Below are 19865 nucleotides of genomic sequence, written 5' to 3' on the forward strand. Positions count from 1 at the left end.
TGCTAGCTTATCATGAAAGTCATGCTAGAACGGTTTTAGAATTTTTTGGGTGCATAGTTCAAGGGCTAATCCAATTTTTCTGTTATTTTTCAGCAGACTCCGCAGCTGCTTATATTCAAGGTAGCCCTCCCTGATAGACTGGAATGACTACTTGTTAAAGTAAAAAGTATTATTTATAAATTCTATTAAACGGAAGGAATGAAAAGCAGTTCGTTGTTCTTTCATTGTGAAGTCCAACTTTATTTGATCACAATTCTTGACTCATTATTTATCCCTTAACACAATTCGGGATTGAATGGTATGGGGCAATCTTCAATCGACCACCTAATTCCAATGTTAATGGCAGTCACACAAATTCAAAATCACAGATAATTAGGTTTGGACAGAAAACCGAAAATTTCAGCAAAAAAGGTTTAAAAAATGGTGCGGTCTCTAATTACAATATAATACTTTTCCCGGTATCCCAAATGATTGAAAAATGGGGTTCACGTTTGATAGTGTTCTTACAGCATTCTAAATTTATAGAGCATGGTTACAGTTAGCGATTCAAGATTTTCATACATTTTTTCTGTTTCATCTACACTTCAGCTTGTCATGTTAAATGTTTGTATAATACATGTCGAAATAAAATTGACTAGTTATGAATTCCATTAAACGGGGGAAATAGAAACAGTGGCAGTGATTTATTCGGCCAATTTAAAAAGCACAAATACTAGAAATTATACTAACAACAAAACTGTTTCGTATTTTAAAACAGTTTGGAATGAGAAATATAAATATTTCAGTTTTACACAAAACTGAAATATGTGGCTGAAAAATATTGGCAGTTCCAGGATAAAAGTGAATCACCCGAAGACCACGCAAAATATAAATACGTATGTGCATAGTATCCATCAAGAAATAAATATATGCGAGTTCAGCATCCCCATTTTGGAAACATGGCGCCCAGGTAGTTGTTCAGAAGCGTCCCTGGAAAAATCCACACTGTTTCAGATAAACTTTAAACACGTTGAAGTCAGATCACTAACGATTGGCGAGGAACTGCCAATAAAAAAGAAAAACTCACAAATATCCACCACTATCGTTGTCACACACAGCTTAAAAAACGGGGTCTATAAATCCTCGACACCTAGTAACTGAACGTCAAGTAGGTGGTAGATCACAAAAATATAAAAAGGAAGGACAAAGCAAAAGATAGAGAACAGTCAGGGAGGCATACCAGTTCTGTGTACATATAGTGAAAACTAGAAAATGCTAATTCAATATTTGTAAAATGTTTCTCCAACTTTTTTTGAGATGAGCAAAACGGAAATATTATTAAGAGACCAGCTCATACTGAGGCGCCTTCGGCGCGTTTCCTCTCGGTTACGACACTTAAGTTCACGTGAAATCTCTTTGATGATTTGTATTTTTGGAAATGAAAATAAAATGCCAACATTGTGACAGACAAACCCCACATGCGTTTTATATATAAGAATGATTTCAAAAAACATATCAAAACTAGACCAAATCCATTTTCGTAATAAGAAATAATGTTGAAAGCGTTTATTTCTTTCCAAAAAAACCAGTAATATTCAATGTACAACTACAGTGAGAACAGAAGAACTTGGTCCCTTTTTCTTCTTTCTGAATCCAATTCGAATCAATATATACTTTCGGAGAGAATCTGAGAATATCCATAGAAGATATGGATTGATGCCAGCGTAGAGATCACTGAAAATATATTTTTTACAGTTTTTGGAATGCTGTTAAAGATTAGAGTTTTAGGTTCCTGTTGATGATATCCACGATTTTTAGAGAATTTTTCTTACCTGATCGCATTATACAAAAGATAAAACTTGTCCAGTGAAATCACAAGAATCGAATGTCACAGGCCAAACTCTGCCCTGTCTCTTCCCTCTTTTCCTCGGGTTCTCTCTCGTCTGAGATTACGTATTGCTCTTGGCTCAGCGGGGCGTAAACAACCACCCGGCCGGCCGAGAGTCCCTTCTCTCCTTTTGACATTCAGTTTATACTTCAACTGGTGCGGGAAAAGGGTGGCAAGCCCTTCTCCTTGCTATACCGGGAAATAAATGATTGCAATCTAAACTAAATGTACCTAAAACAGACAGAAATATAGAATACGGAGCAGGCGCAAGCTCGTATTTTACATGGAAGTCCCACCTCGAGTAGGGTGATAAAGTTGGCGCCTATTATTCAACTTTATCATCTGCGAACTCTTTGGTCCACAGGATTCAAATCTGTCCTGAAGTGCTACCACTACACCGCTACACCCATGGAACCACCACCCCCATTTGAACCCCCCACTACCCACCCATTTCTACTATTCATTCTATAACTTCTATTATATTACTCTAATATTCATCGTCGTCAGTCTCAGTGCAATGCAGTTGCGATGTTCTCGATTTCAATCGATCGCGGATTTTGATTTGGATTGTTTTGGCTTCAATCACTGGAAAAGGATTGGCCTGATGTGAAAAGCTGTTATGGGAATCTTCATGCCGGAAAGGAAAGTAAATATTATAATAAATTATCTTAAAACCATTTTTGAAAAATTTCCCACCCCTAGTTGTGACAAAAGTTCCCTAGAGTGAGTGTAGGATAATGAGCGGATGAGCACATGCGCGGAAGCGCATGGTTATTAAGTAATTGAGAGTTCTAAAATGTCAACAGCTAAAATGAGCCTGATTTGAATAGAACCATTAATTGAGAAGATTGTTCCCCAAATTTTAATTCAATTGTATAACACAGCTTCAAGAATTTTTTGTTTCTTAGAATGTTTGATTTTCTTCTTGTAGATACTCGCCTCAAAACATCATAGTTTATTGTTGTTTGTCTCCGCACTTCCTAACGCCGCCAGTTTGACAAAATTTCGGTCATTAGATAAGATTAGGGCAATAAGACGCTATGAGAATCTGATTTTTGTATTTGAGACCCCGATGACGATTGTTTATTATTGTGTATTTTATGTTGTTTTATAGTCTGTTTCACTGTTTTAGGTTCTTTTGAACTGTTATAACCGAAAGTTCTCAACCACTTTTCAAATTCCAAGTTGGTTGAAGCTTCGGGGCGAAGCAGTTCTCGAGAGAAGGGGAGAGCCTTAGGGAAACCCTGCGGAAAGTGGTCTCTAACTTGATCTCTTCTATAGAGTTTCGAGGACGAAACCTTCTTTCCAAAGAGGGGAGGATGTCACAGGCCAGTCTCTGACCTGTCTCTACTCTCTTTTCCTCGGGTTCTCTCTCGACTGAGATTACGTATTGCTCTTGGCTCAGCGGGGCGTAAACAACCACCCGGCCGGCCGAGAGTCCCTTCTCTCCTTTTGACATTCAGTTTATACTTCAACTGGTGCGGGAAAAGGGTGGCAAGCCCTTCTCCTTGCTATACCGGGAAATAAATTATTGCAATCTAAACTAAATGTACCTAAAACAGACAGAAATATAGAATACGGAGCAGGCGCAAGCTCGTATTTTACACGAAGTTGCATAAGAAACGAATAGGCATAATGCTGCGATTTGGATTGCGACTGGAAACAAATATAATCGAGATGTTTAGAATTATACAACAAATATGGAACTATTGAAATAGTAGGAAAAATTTAAACTAACCTGTAATACTACTCATAATAAATAATTTCATCTCTTTCTTCTTGATTTGATTCCTTGATTTTTGAAATGCCGAGTTTTTCTGAAACAAAAACAGGGCTCCAGTAAAATCAATAGCTTTTTTAAACTCACTATCATTTTTGTGTTTCTTCTTAAAACAAACAGTAGATAACAATATGCAAATATCAGATATATACAAACTACAGTCAAGAATGCGCCAGCAATTAGGAAGAAGTAGGTGACCAGGGCTTCACTTAAACATTAATTATCATTTCTTTAATTTTCATTATTGTCTAAAAATCTCACTTCCTAAACTTCGGAATCACTCCATTTTTTGAATTTCTATAAAGTTGAGTTTTATCGAATAGCGTTGCCATACCAGCCATCATTCCCGGTAGAAATTGAATCGCGTATGCTATTCGGAGACGTTGGGTACTCCAGATCTAGAAATATGTAACTTGAGTTGAGAAATGAGAAAGAAGGTTACATGATGATGTCGATTTGGGAATATGATAGCGGAGAGGCGATTGGTGGCGAGGACTGAGATGCACATTGCTTGGCAGATTCCTGACAACCGGATACAATGGAAAAAATATTGAAGAAATTTTATGTTACAGTGATAAACTAAAGTTTTAAAACATTATCAAATATTTAATTTGGTTGTGGTTATATATCACCCATTCGCCGGTGGCCGACCGCTCGCTAAAAGTTCGGCCCGGGGACGCGGAGTGGGTCTTGACCAGAGTTGTACGGAATGCGATTTTTCAGTTTCCGGAATCCAAAATCCGGAACCGGAATGAGATTTTTTTATTTCCGGAACCCGGAATCCGGAACCGGAATAAGATTTTAGATTTTCCGGAATACGGAATCCGGAACCGGAATCAAATTTTCGAAATGCCGAATCCGGAATCCGGAATTGGAATGACGAAAAAACTCGGAATTCCGGAATTTCTCGGAATCCGGATTCCGGAATGATTCGATAAACTTGTAAGGCCAAGTCAATTTTTTGAGTGTTTTTAATGATAAATTAAGTTTAAAACTACTTTTGAGGTTCAAAACCGAAGAAGAAGTAATGCAGTTGTCTTTAAAACTCAAAAAAAATATTAAATTTAAACTTCAGGATTCCGGAAAAAAATTCAAAAAACCGGAATCCGGAATCCGGAACCGGAAGGAAAATTTTCATTTTCCGGAATCCGGAACCGGAATGTCAAAAAAAACCCGGAATTTCCGGGATCCGGATTCCGGACAACTATGGTCTTGACTACCGTAGTATAAAACTTTTTTACGGTCAAGAACCCGCGAATGAGAGATTTATTGAAGAACTTTTATGTTACAGCGATATACTAAAGTGTTGAAACATTATCCAATATATAATTTTAGGTAGACCGTTTCAGAAAATTCTGTGTGCATAGTTCTAGCCCTAATCCAATTTTTCTGTTTTTAAAATCTGACTCCGCGGTTGTTTACATTTGACATAGACTAGAAGGACTACTAGAAATAAAAATGATTAGTAATGAATTCCATGAATTGGGGTGAACGGAACCATAGAAATTCCTTGAACAAAGAGAAAATGAATTCAAGTCATTTTTTGAAACAAACTTGTATCGGAAATATAGATTTCAGTTTAGAGAAGACTTAAATATTATTTATATGGTCACAAGACTATTATATTTATTATATTTTATTTGAAACGAAGGAACAAGTCACTGACACGTTACATTCAGAAGAGGAGTTGAGTGAGATTTAAATTAGACCGGGTCACAGAATTAGATGGTATGGGTATTGAGGGTAAGATATTTAGTAAGATTTAGTTTGGCAATATTAGATTCATGTTCAGATAGCTTCTTCACTCTACCCCGTTTAGATGCCTTACCAATTTTGAACAAAAACAAAATACAAATATTTCTCAGATATCACTAAAGAACCTTTCCACGGACACATATGCTGTGTAGTGATTAACTGTGAGTTGAAGACATTTTTGCAGGCAATTTATCTGCTTGTTCAATATTGCAGTAACTAGGGGCTATGACTGTCTTGTTTCAATGTTAATAAGACAGATTCAAAATACAAATATCCATAAAACCCCCATTCTAACAGAAATGACGCCTCAGTCGTTCATGCTATTGATTACTTGTCGAAATAGAAGTAATTAGTTATGAGATATTGGAAACGGTGAACAAAAAAGGGTTAAATTTACAAGGAAGTGGATGAAACCGTTGCCGAACATCAACAAGAATAAATAAACACTGCTTTTGCGCATTTTGAAAGATTTAATAATAAACTTTTATTTTACTGGAATAAACTAAAGTATTGAAACATTATCCTTATCTAATTGTTTCAATTAGTGTTAGTTCATCTTAAAAGTCATAACTAGAACCGTTTAGAACATTTTGGGTGCATAGTTCAAGTGCTAATCCAATTTTTCTGTTGTTTTTCAGCAGACTCCGCAGCTGCTTATATTCAAGGTAACCCCCTTTAATAGACTAGAATGGGTACTTGTCAAAGAATTATTAGTAATGAATTCTAAGAAACGAAGGAATCGAAAGCAGTTGGAGTGATTGATATGGTCAATTCACAAGTGTAAAGTGAGTGCGAAGCAAAAAGCAAGATTACATTATGTCTTAAGACAGTCTTGAAACAGAAGTATAATTTTCTGTTTTACACAAAACTGAAATATTCTTCGTCTTACTGTTCTTTCATTGCTGTGTCCAACTTTTTTTTATCACAATTCTTGACTAATTTTTTATCCAATAACACAATTCGTAATTGGAGTAGCATTGGGTAATCGTTGACCACCCAGTTCCAATGTTATTGGCATTCAGACAGTTTCAAATTAACGATATCTAGGAAAAAATGTTGCGGTCTCTGGCTAAAATATAAAATTTTTTCCGGTTTTCTAAATGTTAGAAAAATTAATGGTGTTTCTACTGCATTCTAAACATTTACATAGTGGGTATTGAAGGCAACATGAGCCGACTGATATTGTGATAATTATCGAGGGAAGTAAGGCTTCCATACTTTTTTCTATTTAATCTACACTCCAACTTTTCGCATTCAATAAAATCATCGATGAAACTAATAACAAAACTGTTTATGTTTTAAATCAGAAAAATAATTTTCAGTTTCATAGAAAGCTTAAATCTTTTTGAAATTTGCTATTATTACTTATTCAACTCTAACTATTGCTCATTCATTCAGTTTGTTCCATACTTGTCAAGTGGGACCGACGGTTTTTCGTTAACAAAATTCTTTGATAAAAATCGATTCTAAAGATAGACATATCAAATTGCAACTAATGAAAATAATTCTTATAAAAAACCAGCAGGACTACAGAAAAAATTTCTAGAGAAACCATCGTCACAGCTCTGCCCGTATGACAAGCATGTTTGTTTCATTTGCCTTATTTTACTTTTTGCCTCATTTTTTAAAAAAATTTTTACAAGAAAGTTTATTATTATTTTTGTGAGGTAATATTGTGGTAGATAACTTTTGATACCTTATTAACTTTATTATTTTCCCGAAAAATTCAAATTACAGATTTCTGTGTTCAGACACTTTACTCGCTTTAATTATATCTTATTTAGATGTTTGACCAATTGTTTTTGCGATAATCAAACCACAACTGTTTCTCAGAGATCACAAAGGATTCTTTTCACGGACACATGATAATAGATTTCAAGATTTTGCAAGAATGTATTTTCTGACGTGAGAGTGATTTCAGACACAAAGTCTAATTTTAAATCGGTATAGATTCAAAATTTTCATATTAAAGATCAGAACTACAGCGGACTAATAATTTGGAGACACCCGACCTAAACCAGTTCCAGAAAACTAATTTTCAGCCCCTTTTCAATCAAAATGACTCACCAGAAGTCCACGCAAAATATAAATACGTATGTGCATAGTATCGATCAAGAAATAAATATATACGAGTTCCCCATCCCCATTTTGGAAACATGGCGCCCAGGTAGTTGTTCAGAAGGGTCCCTGGAAAAATCCACACTGTTTCAGATAGATTTAGTAAATTGGAAATCGATGAGCGAAAACAGTAGAAAACTCACAAATATCCACAATTGCCGTTGTCACGCACAACTTGAAAAACGGTGTTGATAAATCCTCGACACCTCGTAACTGAGCGTCAAGTAGGTGGTAGATCACAAAAATATAAAAAGGAAGGGTAAAGCAAAAGATAGAGAACTGTATAGTCTCCACAACTTTCTCCAGTGTCTCATCGAGAGGGTCGCCGATTATTTGGACAGCAGGAAGGGAGTAGAGGTCGGTCACCATTCATAGATTTTGCTGGAAAAATGTGTTATGCGAAAAGGGGCGCGGTATAGAACATGGAAACGGGAACATTTTCATTTTCAAGGATAATAACAATTAGCACAACTTCATGACCAAAAAACAAGCTATCAAAAAAAGAATGAAATAAATCAGGTGCCCCATTCCATTCCTAGTAAATATAGCGGAGGTATAATGAAATACTCCTGGAGAGGTGGAGTCATGGAGAGAGAGACACGTCAAATGCACAAATTGAATAAAGTGGTTTCAATTAGGGGGAAAAAGTAGGTCAGTTTTAGATTAGAGGGTAGACTTTGATCTGGTACGTGATATTTTGGAAACATTTGAAATTCTGGGAATTTGAAAGGGGTAATTATGGGGTGATTAGTGATTAGGAAGTTTTTGGGCAACAAACCTTGGGATTGATGTCTGAATTATTCCGGTGCAATTACGTTTTTAAACTATATGGAACTCTAAGGTAGTAACCAACAGACATCAATTGTGTAGTTATGAGCATTTTGAAACAGAATATTCTATTTCATATATGTTCTGCATAATTATATGTAAAGAAGTACTTGATAGATACGCCTGAAAATTTTATTTTAATGCCTTTTTTGTATTTCAGGATTCCTTTATTTCCACCTGCATTCATAGAATATCCAAGAGGCTCAAGAGTTCAATCAACAAGGAACTCGATATGAACTTCAAGATTTTCAGTTTCAGTAATATAAAAATTACGTCTTTGTGAATTTACCAAATCAATCGCTCCAACTGATTTTCATTCCTTCCTTTCCTGGAATTCATATCAAATCATTTTTACTCTGACAAGTAGCCATTCTAGTCAATTAAAGGGGGTTACCTTGAATATAAGCAGCTGCGGAGTCTGCTGAAAACAAAAACTGAAAAATTGGATTAGCACTTGAACTATGCACCCAAAATGTTCTAAAACGGTTCTAGCTACGACTTTCATGATAAGCTAGCACTAATTGAAACAACTAGATACGATTACTGTTTCATTACTTTTGTTTATTCCAGAAAAATAAAAGTTTATTATTAAATTTCTCAATTTTGGCAAAAACATATATTCCTGATACAAAGGGGTTTCAAAAAGCGCAAGAGCAGTGCTTATTTATTCTTATTGATGTTCGAGACGGTTTCATCCATTTCCTTGTGAACTGATCCTTTTCCTATTACCGTTTCCAAGATCTCATAGCTAATCACTTCTATTTCGACAAGTACTTGTTTCTGTATGAATTTCAAATGTGTTATTTGGTTGACAATGGTAGTTTTGGGGGATTGGTTAGTCTGAAAAAGTCAAGTCTGAAAAGAAAAAGGTCAGCTCCAGTTGTGATATTTGAAACACAAAAAGAAACATTTCGGCAAAAATGTCTTTAAGCCACAGTTAATCATTACACAGCATATGTGTACGTGGAAAGGTTCTTTAGTAATATCTGAGAAACATTTGGTCTTGTTTTTGGTGCAAAATTGGTAAAACATCTAAACGGGGTAGAGTGAAGAAACTATCTGAACATAGATATTTGTAATTTGAATGGTCCTACAAGATTCGAACTAGGCAGTCAGAGGTTACCCAAAGTTACTACATATTGAATAACAAAAAATTGTTTTATTGAACAAAACTTATGAGTCAAGAATTGAGAAGTAAACTAGTTAGAAAAGAAAAAAGGGAACACAATAGTCTTGTGACAATACAAAGAATATTTAAGTCTTCTCTAAAACTGAAAACTATACTTCCGATACAAGTTTCTTTCAAAAAATTACTGAATTCATTTTAAGTTGGTTCAATGAATTTATATGCTTCCGTTCACCCAAATTCTTGGAATTCATTACTAATCTCAATTCCGATTTTCTCTTGAATTATTTTACGGATTCAAGAATTTGATTTTTTGTTGAGTAACTAAGTCCAGTAATTTAATGTTTGTTGATGTCATAAAGAGGAAGAATAGGAAAAATTTTATTTCATCGAAAAAGTAAATCGTGTGCTTTATCTTTTACTATTTAGATGAAGAATTGTTGGGCTTTTACGCAAAAGATATAGATAAGAGTACGAAGAAAAATTGTTCTGTAGCGAGTTTTCTAGAAAATGATCTTTATGAGAAACTAAATCACTGAAATGTGACAGTTCTTTATATACGGTGTTCAATGAAGAAAATCGCTGCTTTGACAATATATGATAGCTACGATCATGATTTTTTAAATTGATAAGACTAAGTTTGACGAATCTACCTGTCACTGAAATAAATTTACTGTTTGAAAAGTGAATTCTTCCATGGAAACTTGGTTTTTGTTCTGAAGAGCTAGAATCAATCCATCAGGGCAACTTATAATTAAAAAATATAGTTTTTTTCATACGGTTTCAAATTTTTCGTAAAACAAATAAGGACGCTCATTTTTTCATTATTAAGATGAAATGTAAAATAAAAAAATGCAAATATGAAATTTTATGAACGTCGGAGACACTGAAAATCTAGCATGCAATTCCCTATGACATTATATTAGTCCCCAGGAGATACTCACATCTTACTGTTTCATTTCTATCAGATTGTCAATGAGCCACACTTGCAGTGGTGAGTTTTAGTTGTTCCTATGTATGTGAAAATCATCGAAATTGTATTTTTAATACAGATATTTTGGGTCCAATAGAAACAGTTGTCAAATTCATGTTTTTTCTAAATGTGCTTTTCTACCAGATACTGTTTCAAGTATTTCACATCACTTTCATATTTAAAATTGTTCAATTATTTTTCGAACAGCGGCCATATATTTTCAGAACTGTTCTCGAAACTAAACGAGTGATTCGATAATTGTTTTCTACAGTGCGGCTTTTCCCGAATTCTCCGATTTGAAACCAGTGGCGATGTCTATTTCAGAACTGTGTTTTAATGGTAATGTGAATATTTACATTATGCGACTGGCACCATTTTTAAATTCTTAACACATCAATCAATGAATTTCTTAAAAGACGAGTTCGAGTTCACATGTTGCTGAATCAGTAAAATTGAAGCATTAAATTCTGTAAAAACTAACAAATATGTAATGTTTCTTGAGGGAATCAAATAAGACAGTGAGAAAGTTAAAGAGATATAGATGGGGCTCAATTGAATTATAATCACATAAAACTCGAAAGTGAATCAGTTTTACTGCTCTGAAATGCAACAGTTTTTAATATCCGGTGTTCATAGAACAATTTCACTGTTATGACAATATATGATAGCTACGATCGTGATTACTTAATTGATAGGACTACATTTAACGATACCAGTCACTGAATTAAATTCACTGTTTGAAAAGTGAATTCTTCCATGGAGACTTGATTTTTGGGCTCTATTACAGTTTAGATGTCCTTTAAAAACTAAAATGTCCCTTAAAACACTTAAACGTCCCTTAAAACACTTAGACGTCCCTTGAAACACTTAAACGTCCTTTCAAACTCTAATTTTTTTTAAACGTTCTTTCAAAAGTTTAGACGTCCCAAAAAACATTTAAACGTCCCATAAAATGTTTAGACGTCCCTTGAACACTTTCAGTGGCTTTTAGTGTTGAAGGGACGTCTAAACATTTTTTGGGACGTTTAAATGTTTTTTGGGACGTCTAAATGTTTTTTGGGACGTCTAAGTATTTAAAACCAAATTTTCGGACTTCAAGGGACGTCTCAATATTTAATGGGACGTCTAAACGTTTTTTGGGACGTCTAAATGTTTTTTGGGACGTTTAAACGTTTTTGAACATATTTGGGATCCGAAAGGACGTTTAAATGTTTCAAAGGACGTCTAAGTGTTTCAAGGGACGTCTAAGTGTTTTAAGGGACGTCTAAGTGTTTTTTGGGACGTTCAAGTTTTCAAAGGACATCTAAACTGTAATAGAGCCGATTTTTGTTCTGAGAGCTATGATCAATCCATCCGGGCAACTTATATTTTCAAAAAAATTACTGTTGCCATACGATTTTAAATATTTCGTTTAAAAAATACGAACGTTCTTCTATCATTTTTACAATAAATATTCAATTAAACAAATGCGAATGTAAAAATTGTTTAACGACGTAAACACGAGAAATCTAGCATGCAATTCCCTATGACATTATATTAGTCCCCCGGAGATACACACCTTTTACTGTTTCATTTCTATCAGATTGCCAATAAGTCACACTTGCTGGTGTTGTTGTGTTTCTCTGCGAAAATCATCGAAATTGTATTTTTAATACAGATATTTTGGGTTCAATAGAAGCAGTTGTCAAATTCAAAAAACGACATATTTTTTCTAAACGTGCTTTTCTACCAGATACTGTTTCAAGTATTTCACATCAGTTTAATATTTAGAACTGTTCAATCGATCTTCTCTAGACTAGCTATATATTTTCAGAACTGTTCTCGAAACTAAACGAGTGATTCGATAATTGCTTTCTACAGTGCGGCTTTTCCCGAATTCTCCGATTTGAAACCACTGGCGAATCGCCAGTGGCGAGGTCTTTTTCAGAACTGTAGTTTTATTTCAGGATTAAGCTGAATTCTGCCTTCAGTCTTTCTGCAGCACTGCTATCAATTTTAACCAAACAATGAAGTTTAACACAAATTTTAGGGGGTTTTACAACATAATAAAGTCAAATTCGACCTCCGCCTTCCGCTTTTTCGCAATTTTAAATTCCGCTTTTTACCATCTACCTTCCGATCAACAATTTTTTGTTCCGCTTTTCTCTTTCCATCATTTCAAAAACTGCATTCCGCTCAACTTCAACAACTGAGTTGAATTTCTCAAACGAGGAGTTCCACTTCACATGTTTCTAAAACAGGGGAACTAGTGCTCTAATTTCTGAAAAACTAACAAATACATTCTGTTTCCGGAGTGAATAAACTAAGACAGTGAGAAAGTCTAAGAGATGAATACTCAGTTCACCATTTATTAACTTTTTGAAATTCGTTTATTAAAATTGAAAAACAAAAAGTTTCAGAGCGCAGTTTCCGATTGTAACTTTTTAATTAATTCACGTAGTTTTGACGATTCATCTTCCAGTATTCCCACTCTCAAGCCGGTGTAGGTCTCAATCTGATCCTCTGCAAAATATTTTTTTATTCGATTAAACAATTAATGACTTACCATTTTCCGAAGCATTGACAACACCTCTGATGTTTTTAAGTTCTTCTTGAATAGCAGTTTTAAGATTTTGAACTCCGTTAACTTCCTGCAAATCTTGATTGTCCGCTGACGAGACTCCAATCGCCACAAAAACCAATAATAAAAAGAACTGAAGCTTCATGTTGAATGATAACTTGTCTAGTCAAATCCGAATGTTTTATACGAGAGCTTACATGTTATCGAGGATCTCATGTGATGGTAGCAATAACACGAAAGCGAACGTATTTTTTCAGTTTCACTGCAATAACATTTCCTATGTATATTGTCACCGTGTTTTTTCTAATCCTAAATTCCAGGCCTGAATTAAATTTATCAAACAACGAGTTCGACTTCACATGTTGCTGAAACAGTAGTTATGTTCTGTAAAAATTAACAATCTTTACTAATAATATTCAACAGATTCCGTTTGTCTGTTTGTTTGTCGCCGATCATAACTCCTTCCGTAGTGGGCCGATTTCTATGAAACCTAGATAGATAGATTGGAAATTAGGCTTAGTTGATGCCCGAACTTTTCTTTTTTCGAAAACACCCAATTTGACGTCTTCTGGAGATGATGACGTTTTTAGTGATAAATTGCTTTGAGAGAAGGAGAAAAGGTGTGTCCCGACAGGGTGGTAGAAATCCCAAAATAACAGCCTAACACTACTGACTCGGTGTTTCTTTACTGCATTCTCGAGAGCGCCCGGCCGCGCATATTTGGTGTACACAGGTGAACCGCTGGGAATCCTATATGTGAAGGTGCCAGAATAGCGCCCTATATGTGTCCATAAATGAAAAGTGGATCGCGCGTGTGCCGCATATGTGCGGTCGTCTTTTCTGTGTACTGGCAGCGCGTGCACCCATAATGCTCCCATATACGTTCCATGTATGGTCCATATTTGAGGGTGGCGGCCGGCCGCCGCAACGACACTCCGGAATTACACGTGGGCGTGTTGTTTACCGTAAATCGACGCGACATTTTTTTCTATAAGTCCGGGCCCATTTTCTCCGTTTCTCGAAGTTTTTCACCTATTTTCTTGATTCTTTTTGCACAAAACAGATAATGGCAAACTTCAAAAATAAAAAGAAATCTATTCAAACTTGCGGAAACTTATTTTTTCAATACAAAACTTGTTATTTTCTCAAGAAACTAGAATTTTAAGTTTTTGTTGAGAAGTTCGGGTCTGATGTTCCGCTTCACTTCGGTATGATAAGAAATCATATTTTTCAGGTGGATTTAAAGGTAAGAAGGTAAGTATTTGTCATACCGAAGTAAAGTCAAAATATCGGACTTCGAATTTCTTCGACGGGTATCATTTTCTTTCAGAGTTCAAAGAAAAGCTTGAGAATCAATGATTGTGTTATAACCACCAAGCTAACATAAGATCTTTATAGGAAATCGTGTGTGATTTTCAATTTTTTTAAAGGATTGCCATTATCTGTTCAAAAAAGGAAAGAACTTCGAGAAAAATGGAAAAAAATATACAAGTCCGAGAAATGGGAAGTGAACAAGTTGGAAAAAAGAAAAGTGAAACAACATGATAGCATTATATAACAATCACAACAATGAATTAGGCCTTTCTAGTGTTTCATACAGAATAATCAACCAAATGTGATTGGTAGAATTAATGCTGATTATGCTATCCATATGCGTTCCATATGCTCCCCACGTTTTCGGCCGACCGCGCGGTGATCCACGTAGACACATATAGGGTCCAACCCTCATTCTTTTTAGCCGCACATACGCCACCGCGCGGTTCCATATGTGTTCCCCAGCGGTTCACCTGTGTAGCGGTCTACGCAAATGACTCTTAAGCATGGGGTTGTGAGTTCGTTCCTCCCCGTGGTAAATGTTTTTTTTCCTTTTTGGCTATAGGAAAGTAATTTATTGAGGAACTTTTGGATTCAAATGGAATGAATAGAAGTGACTATGATGAAAAATTGGTCAATAATTTTTTTATCGTTGGAGATGTTGCAAAATTAACCTTTATTATAAGGTCGGCGGATATGCCATCAATTTGAAATTGTTTTTCGGAGGAGGACTCGAAAGTTCGATGTGAATTTTGAATCCATCTCACATACATAATGGGAGAGAGGGAAACCGGGGAAATATGTTTTTTTTGTTAGCGAAGCCAACTAGGAAACTAAATAAATGGAAGAACACTACTCAGGAAGAGATGGTGATTTGTGAATAAGGAACTTCGTCGTAGCTCGGTTAAACACTAAAAAGAAATTAATTCTAGGATGCGGGTTTGTTAAAGAATGGTCTAAGTCTGCCATACTGCTTTTTGGGGGAGGGAGGCGGCATCGCCGCCGATCAGTAAAAAACTTTTTAATAAAAATTTAAGTGAATTTTCTGTAGATGTGACATGGTAGTCTCCAGATTTCTAATCTTCAGTTTTGTGAAACGGTTTCTGATACAAACGTGAACGATTGAAATGAAAAAAAGACTGAATAACGGTTGTGTTTAACATTCAAACCGAGAAATGTATAAACTATGTAGTTCTGAAGTAGCTCAGAGAAGAGAGGCTGCATCGCCGCCGAACAATCAAAAAAAGGAGGAAAAAGGACTTTTTGGATCAAACCGGACTAAAAGATTTCCGTGTGTAAGATTTTGAGCTTGAACCTTGAAAGATTTTGAGGGAGGGAGGCGGCATCGCCGCCGATCAGTAAAAAACTTCCCTTTAATCCTACCATGCGTATAATGAATAAAAGAATGCTACTCACGTAGTTATGGTTATTTTTGAATAAGGAACTTTGTCGCAGCTCGATTGCCTTCAAAAAAGTAATAAATTCTAGGATGAGGATCTGTTAGAACATCGTCTTAATTTGCCATACTTATTTACCTTGAAGAGGGAGGGGCATCGCCGCCGATGTAGGGAAAAAAGAAAGAGTATAAGGAAAAACAAAAAAAAACAAAACGAGTTATTATGCTCCAGTTCTTTGGCAAGGTTATTTTTAAATAAGGAAAACATAGGAAAGTTCAGATTTATAAAAAGAAAAACCACTCATTCTAAAAGACATATTCCAACGGAATAGAAAAAATCATTGAGTGAATTCCTATCAAGCGCCGTAGGCTCTGTAAAACAGAGAAGGGTGGTGTAGAGAAGGAGGTTGAGCAGCCGTAGGCTGCGTCAACCGACTGGTCTTTACTAATAATATTCAACAGATTCCGTGTGTCCGTTTATTTGTCGCCGATCATAACTCCCTCCGTAGTGGACCAATTTTTATGAAACCTAGATAGATAGATAGGAAATTGCGCTTACAAGGGAACCCCAAGCACTTGCAAGTTTGGAATTCGATGAAACTTTGGTGGAAGGTCAAGGACCACTCCAATAGAGTTCCCACAAAATATTGGAATCCGCCCGACACTCTGCTCCGAGTTATGGGCTCTCAAAGTTCAGCTCAGATTTAACACAGTAAACCTCATTTCCTCACTTCTCAACAGTTCCCAAAAATTCACTTCCCTCCCTTTGCCACGTTTTCGACTGGCCGAGTGGCCGAGTGGATGTGCGTTGAGTTACTGCTGGAAGGGGAAAGGGATCGACCCCATGCCAGGAATTTTGGTTTTTTATTTTTTGTCTTTCCTGGATGGACAGTTTCATCTTTTTTTTGAATGTTTTGGGTGATTTTTTTTCTTGTACTTATTTTAACATGAAATTTCATTATTTGAAGTTTTGGAAAAATTATTTTTTTGGATGAAATTTTCAAAGTTCCTTGCCCCTTGGGTACCAATTTTATACCAAAAACATGTTCATCGAAATAACGTTTGGGAATAGTCAACGACAGTACCCATGAACACATAATAATCTATTAGAGACATGAAATGTCCAGTCCTGAAGTTGGTTTGTAGTGATTTCGATCCAAGTTTGCAAGTTTATCCAAAACTTTTGCCGAAGACTGATTAAAAATACACTTCTAATGTCTCTCTAATAGATTATGTGTTCATGTTGACTATTCCCAAACGTTATTTCGGTGAAAATGTTTTTTGTATAAAATTGGCACCCAAGGGGTAAGGAACTTTGAAAATTTCATCCAAAAAAATTGTTTTTTCCAAAACTTCAAATAATGAAATTTCATGGTAAAATAAGTACAAGGCAATATAAAAAATCACCCAAAACATTCAAAAAAAGATGAAACTGTCCATCCAGGAAAGACAAAAAATAAAAAACCAAAATTCCTGGCATGGGGTCGATCCCTTTCCCCTTCCAGCAGTAACTCAACGCACATCCACTCGCACAGGTGAACCGCTGGGAATCCTATATGTGAAAGTGCCAGAATAGCGTCCTATATGTGTCCCTAAATGAAAAGTGGACCGCGCGTGTGGCGTATATGTGCGGTCGTCTTTTCTGTGTACTGTCCGCGCGTGCACCCATTTGGCTCCCATATACGTTCCATGTATGGTCCATATTTGAGGGTGGCGGCCGGCCGCCGCAACGACACTCCGGAATTACACGTGGGCGTGTTGTTTACCGTAAATCGACGCGACATTTTTTTCTATAAGTCCGGGCCCATTTTCTCCTTTTATCGAAGTTCTTCACCGATTTTCTTCATTCTTTTTGCACAAAACAGATAATGGCAAACTTTAAAAATAAAAATAAATCTATTTAAACTTGTGGAAATTTATTTTCCAAAACAAAAATTGTGATTTTCTCAAGAAACTTGAATTATAAGCTTTTGTTGAGAAGTTCGGGTCTGATATTCTTCTTCACTTCGGTATGATAAGAAATCATATGTTTCAGGTGGATTTAAAGGTAAGACGGTAAGTATTTGTCATACCGAAGTAGTGGCTTCGCCGAAGTTATACATTCTCGAAACCCATTGGAAGAGAAGGAACAAAAGGAGAAAAGTCACGTGGAATCTGGACGACCCAAGCCACGTAAAAGGCTGATGTGAAATTGAACTCTCCTTAACTAATCAGTTCTAAGTTTTGCTTTTGATAAGCACGCGAATAAACCGTCCTTGTGTTGTAAGTTTCTTTTCTTTTCAGATCCGCAAGTCTGTTTCTGTCCTAACCGATAGAAATAGATAACTTGGGGGCCGAACCAAATTAGTTGTAGTAGTAGAAGTCAGACGCTGGTGAAGGTGATAAGACCTGATCCGAGCTCCTTCGCTATTAGAACTATTTCCTCTCGTTGACTAAATATCAGCGAACGTACTGTTCCTGTCTCGGAGATCGAAGATCGAAGAGTCGGACAAATAAAAAACGGTGAGACCGTGGTGAGATACTTTGGTGTGATATTGGTGAGACGGTGGTGAGAAACGGTGATGTCGTTCAGTACGGAGAGAACTAAAAAGAGAAGCTCGAGTGTTACTTCTTCCGAGAAGTCATGGGCTGTCCAAATGAACGAGGTGAGACTGAAGGAGAGACGCAAGTTGGTGAAGGGATTCACTGACTTTTTGGAGTCTTCGGGTCGTATGGAGAGTGATATGTATGAGGCACTCAAGGCGGCGTGCAAAGACAATGAGAGACAGTCAGAAGTGCTTGTAGAGCCGGTGAAAAAGTACTGTCATGAGTTGCGAGAACGATTTGAAGAGCTTGGCGGAGAGAGATGGCCGCTAGAGATTATTGGAGTAATGAGGGAAAATGGAGTGGAAACGGTAGAAGAGTTGCGTGAACTCTGTGAGAACGGTGTAGAAATGGTGCCAGGTGGCATCGTGGAGAATGCCAAAAAGGCCCAGGATGAGTTGGCATTGTTACAAGATGCTTGGAATAAGGAGAGAGAGACGTTGTTTAGAGAAGTGAACAAGCTGAAAGAGGAGAAGAGATTGGCTGAGGAGGCTGTCTCGAAGTACAAAAAGACGCTAAAGGAGGAGCGTGAGGCAAGTAGCGAGTTGAGAGGACTGCTCAGAAAGCAGGAAAGTGAGCCTAAGAAGGCTGGACAGGTCCGTGATACTAAGGAAGTTCCGGTGCCCTCGAGGTTGGAGGTGGTCAGAAAGTGGTCCTCAAGGGATTCGGATGACGAATTCTCGATGCATGGCAGGCGTGGAAAATTCTCGGATAGTGAAAGAAGTTGGGGTGAAGATTGGAAGAGTGGCAGAAGTTCCAGGTATAGCGCGGGGAACGAGGTTATGATGGGAATGGTGGCATCTATGGGGAGAATGATGAAGGCGTCGGCGTTGCCAGAGCCAAAAACGTTTGACGGTACTGGGGACTTCAAGGAGTTCAAGAGAGCGTTCTTGCTGAAGTACCATCAGGTTACGGATGAGGATGATGAGCTAGTAGCCATATTGGAGGAGAGATACTTGAAGGGGGCAGCGAAGTCACTGTTCAAGTCACTGGGAGATAGGCGGGAGAGGCCGATTGCTGAGTTGTTTGTGGAGTTTGAGAGAAAACTCCGGAAGAGACAGGGGGATGCGAAGGCTGAGGCCTTGCATGAATTCGATCGCCTTCAGAGGGCTCCGGGACAGAAGTTCTGGGAATACCTGGTGGAGGTAGAGAAGTGGTCGAAAAAAGCGTATCCCAAGGTCGAGAAAGCGACGTTGTCGCAGATGAGAACGACAAAGTTGATGAGAGCTACGGAGGATGATGACATGCTGCAGTCGGTGCTTGTAGCTAAACGGTTGGAGTTGCCACTGGCGGCGCAGTATGACCAGTTGAAGGATATTGTACTCCAGAGGGAGAATGAGAAACTGAGGAAGCAAAAAGAGAGAATGGGGAGATTGAGAGATCAGGGAAACAGTGATGGTCGTCGGTCGCCTGAAGGTAGTAACGATGGTGACCGGAAAACTGTAGGGGAGAGAAGAGATAGTGGAGCGAAAATGAAATGCTTTACTTGTGGAGGAATTGGACATGGTTCCTGGCAATGTGTATCGAAAAGAGTCGATAAAGTGCAGATCCAGGAGGGGACTGTC

At 37.0% G+C, this 19865-nt stretch overlaps 2 protein-coding genes across 2 annotated transcripts; both read right to left on the reverse strand.

Moving 5' to 3' along the window:
• Positions 1 to 1574: 1574 nt before the first annotated feature.
• On the reverse strand, positions 1575 to 7889 carry GCK72_012191 (uncharacterized protein; the record flags this gene model as incomplete). Its single annotated transcript, XM_053728907.1, has 8 exons — positions 1575 to 1713; positions 3421 to 3523; positions 3606 to 3684; positions 3735 to 3855; positions 3909 to 4045; positions 4090 to 4169; positions 7470 to 7589; positions 7664 to 7889. The coding sequence occupies 8 exons, from the start codon at positions 7887 to 7889 to the stop codon at positions 1575 to 1577; spliced, it is 1005 nt and encodes a 334-aa protein (XP_053583679.1).
• A 4953-nt stretch (positions 7890 to 12842) lies between these two features.
• GCK72_012192 (uncharacterized protein) lies at positions 12843 to 13152 on the reverse strand (the record flags this gene model as incomplete). Its single annotated transcript, XM_003105420.2, has 2 exons — positions 12843 to 12949; positions 12993 to 13152. 2 exons carry the CDS (start codon positions 13150 to 13152, stop codon positions 12843 to 12845), a joined length of 267 nt encoding a protein of 88 aa, XP_003105468.2.
• Between the last annotated feature and the right edge of the window lie 6713 nt (positions 13153 to 19865).

The sequence above is a fragment of the Caenorhabditis remanei genome, chromosome IV (assembly GCF_010183535.1).
Source record: "Caenorhabditis remanei strain PX506 chromosome IV, whole genome shotgun sequence".
Classification (NCBI taxonomy): Eukaryota; Metazoa; Nematoda; class Chromadorea; order Rhabditida; family Rhabditidae; genus Caenorhabditis; species Caenorhabditis remanei.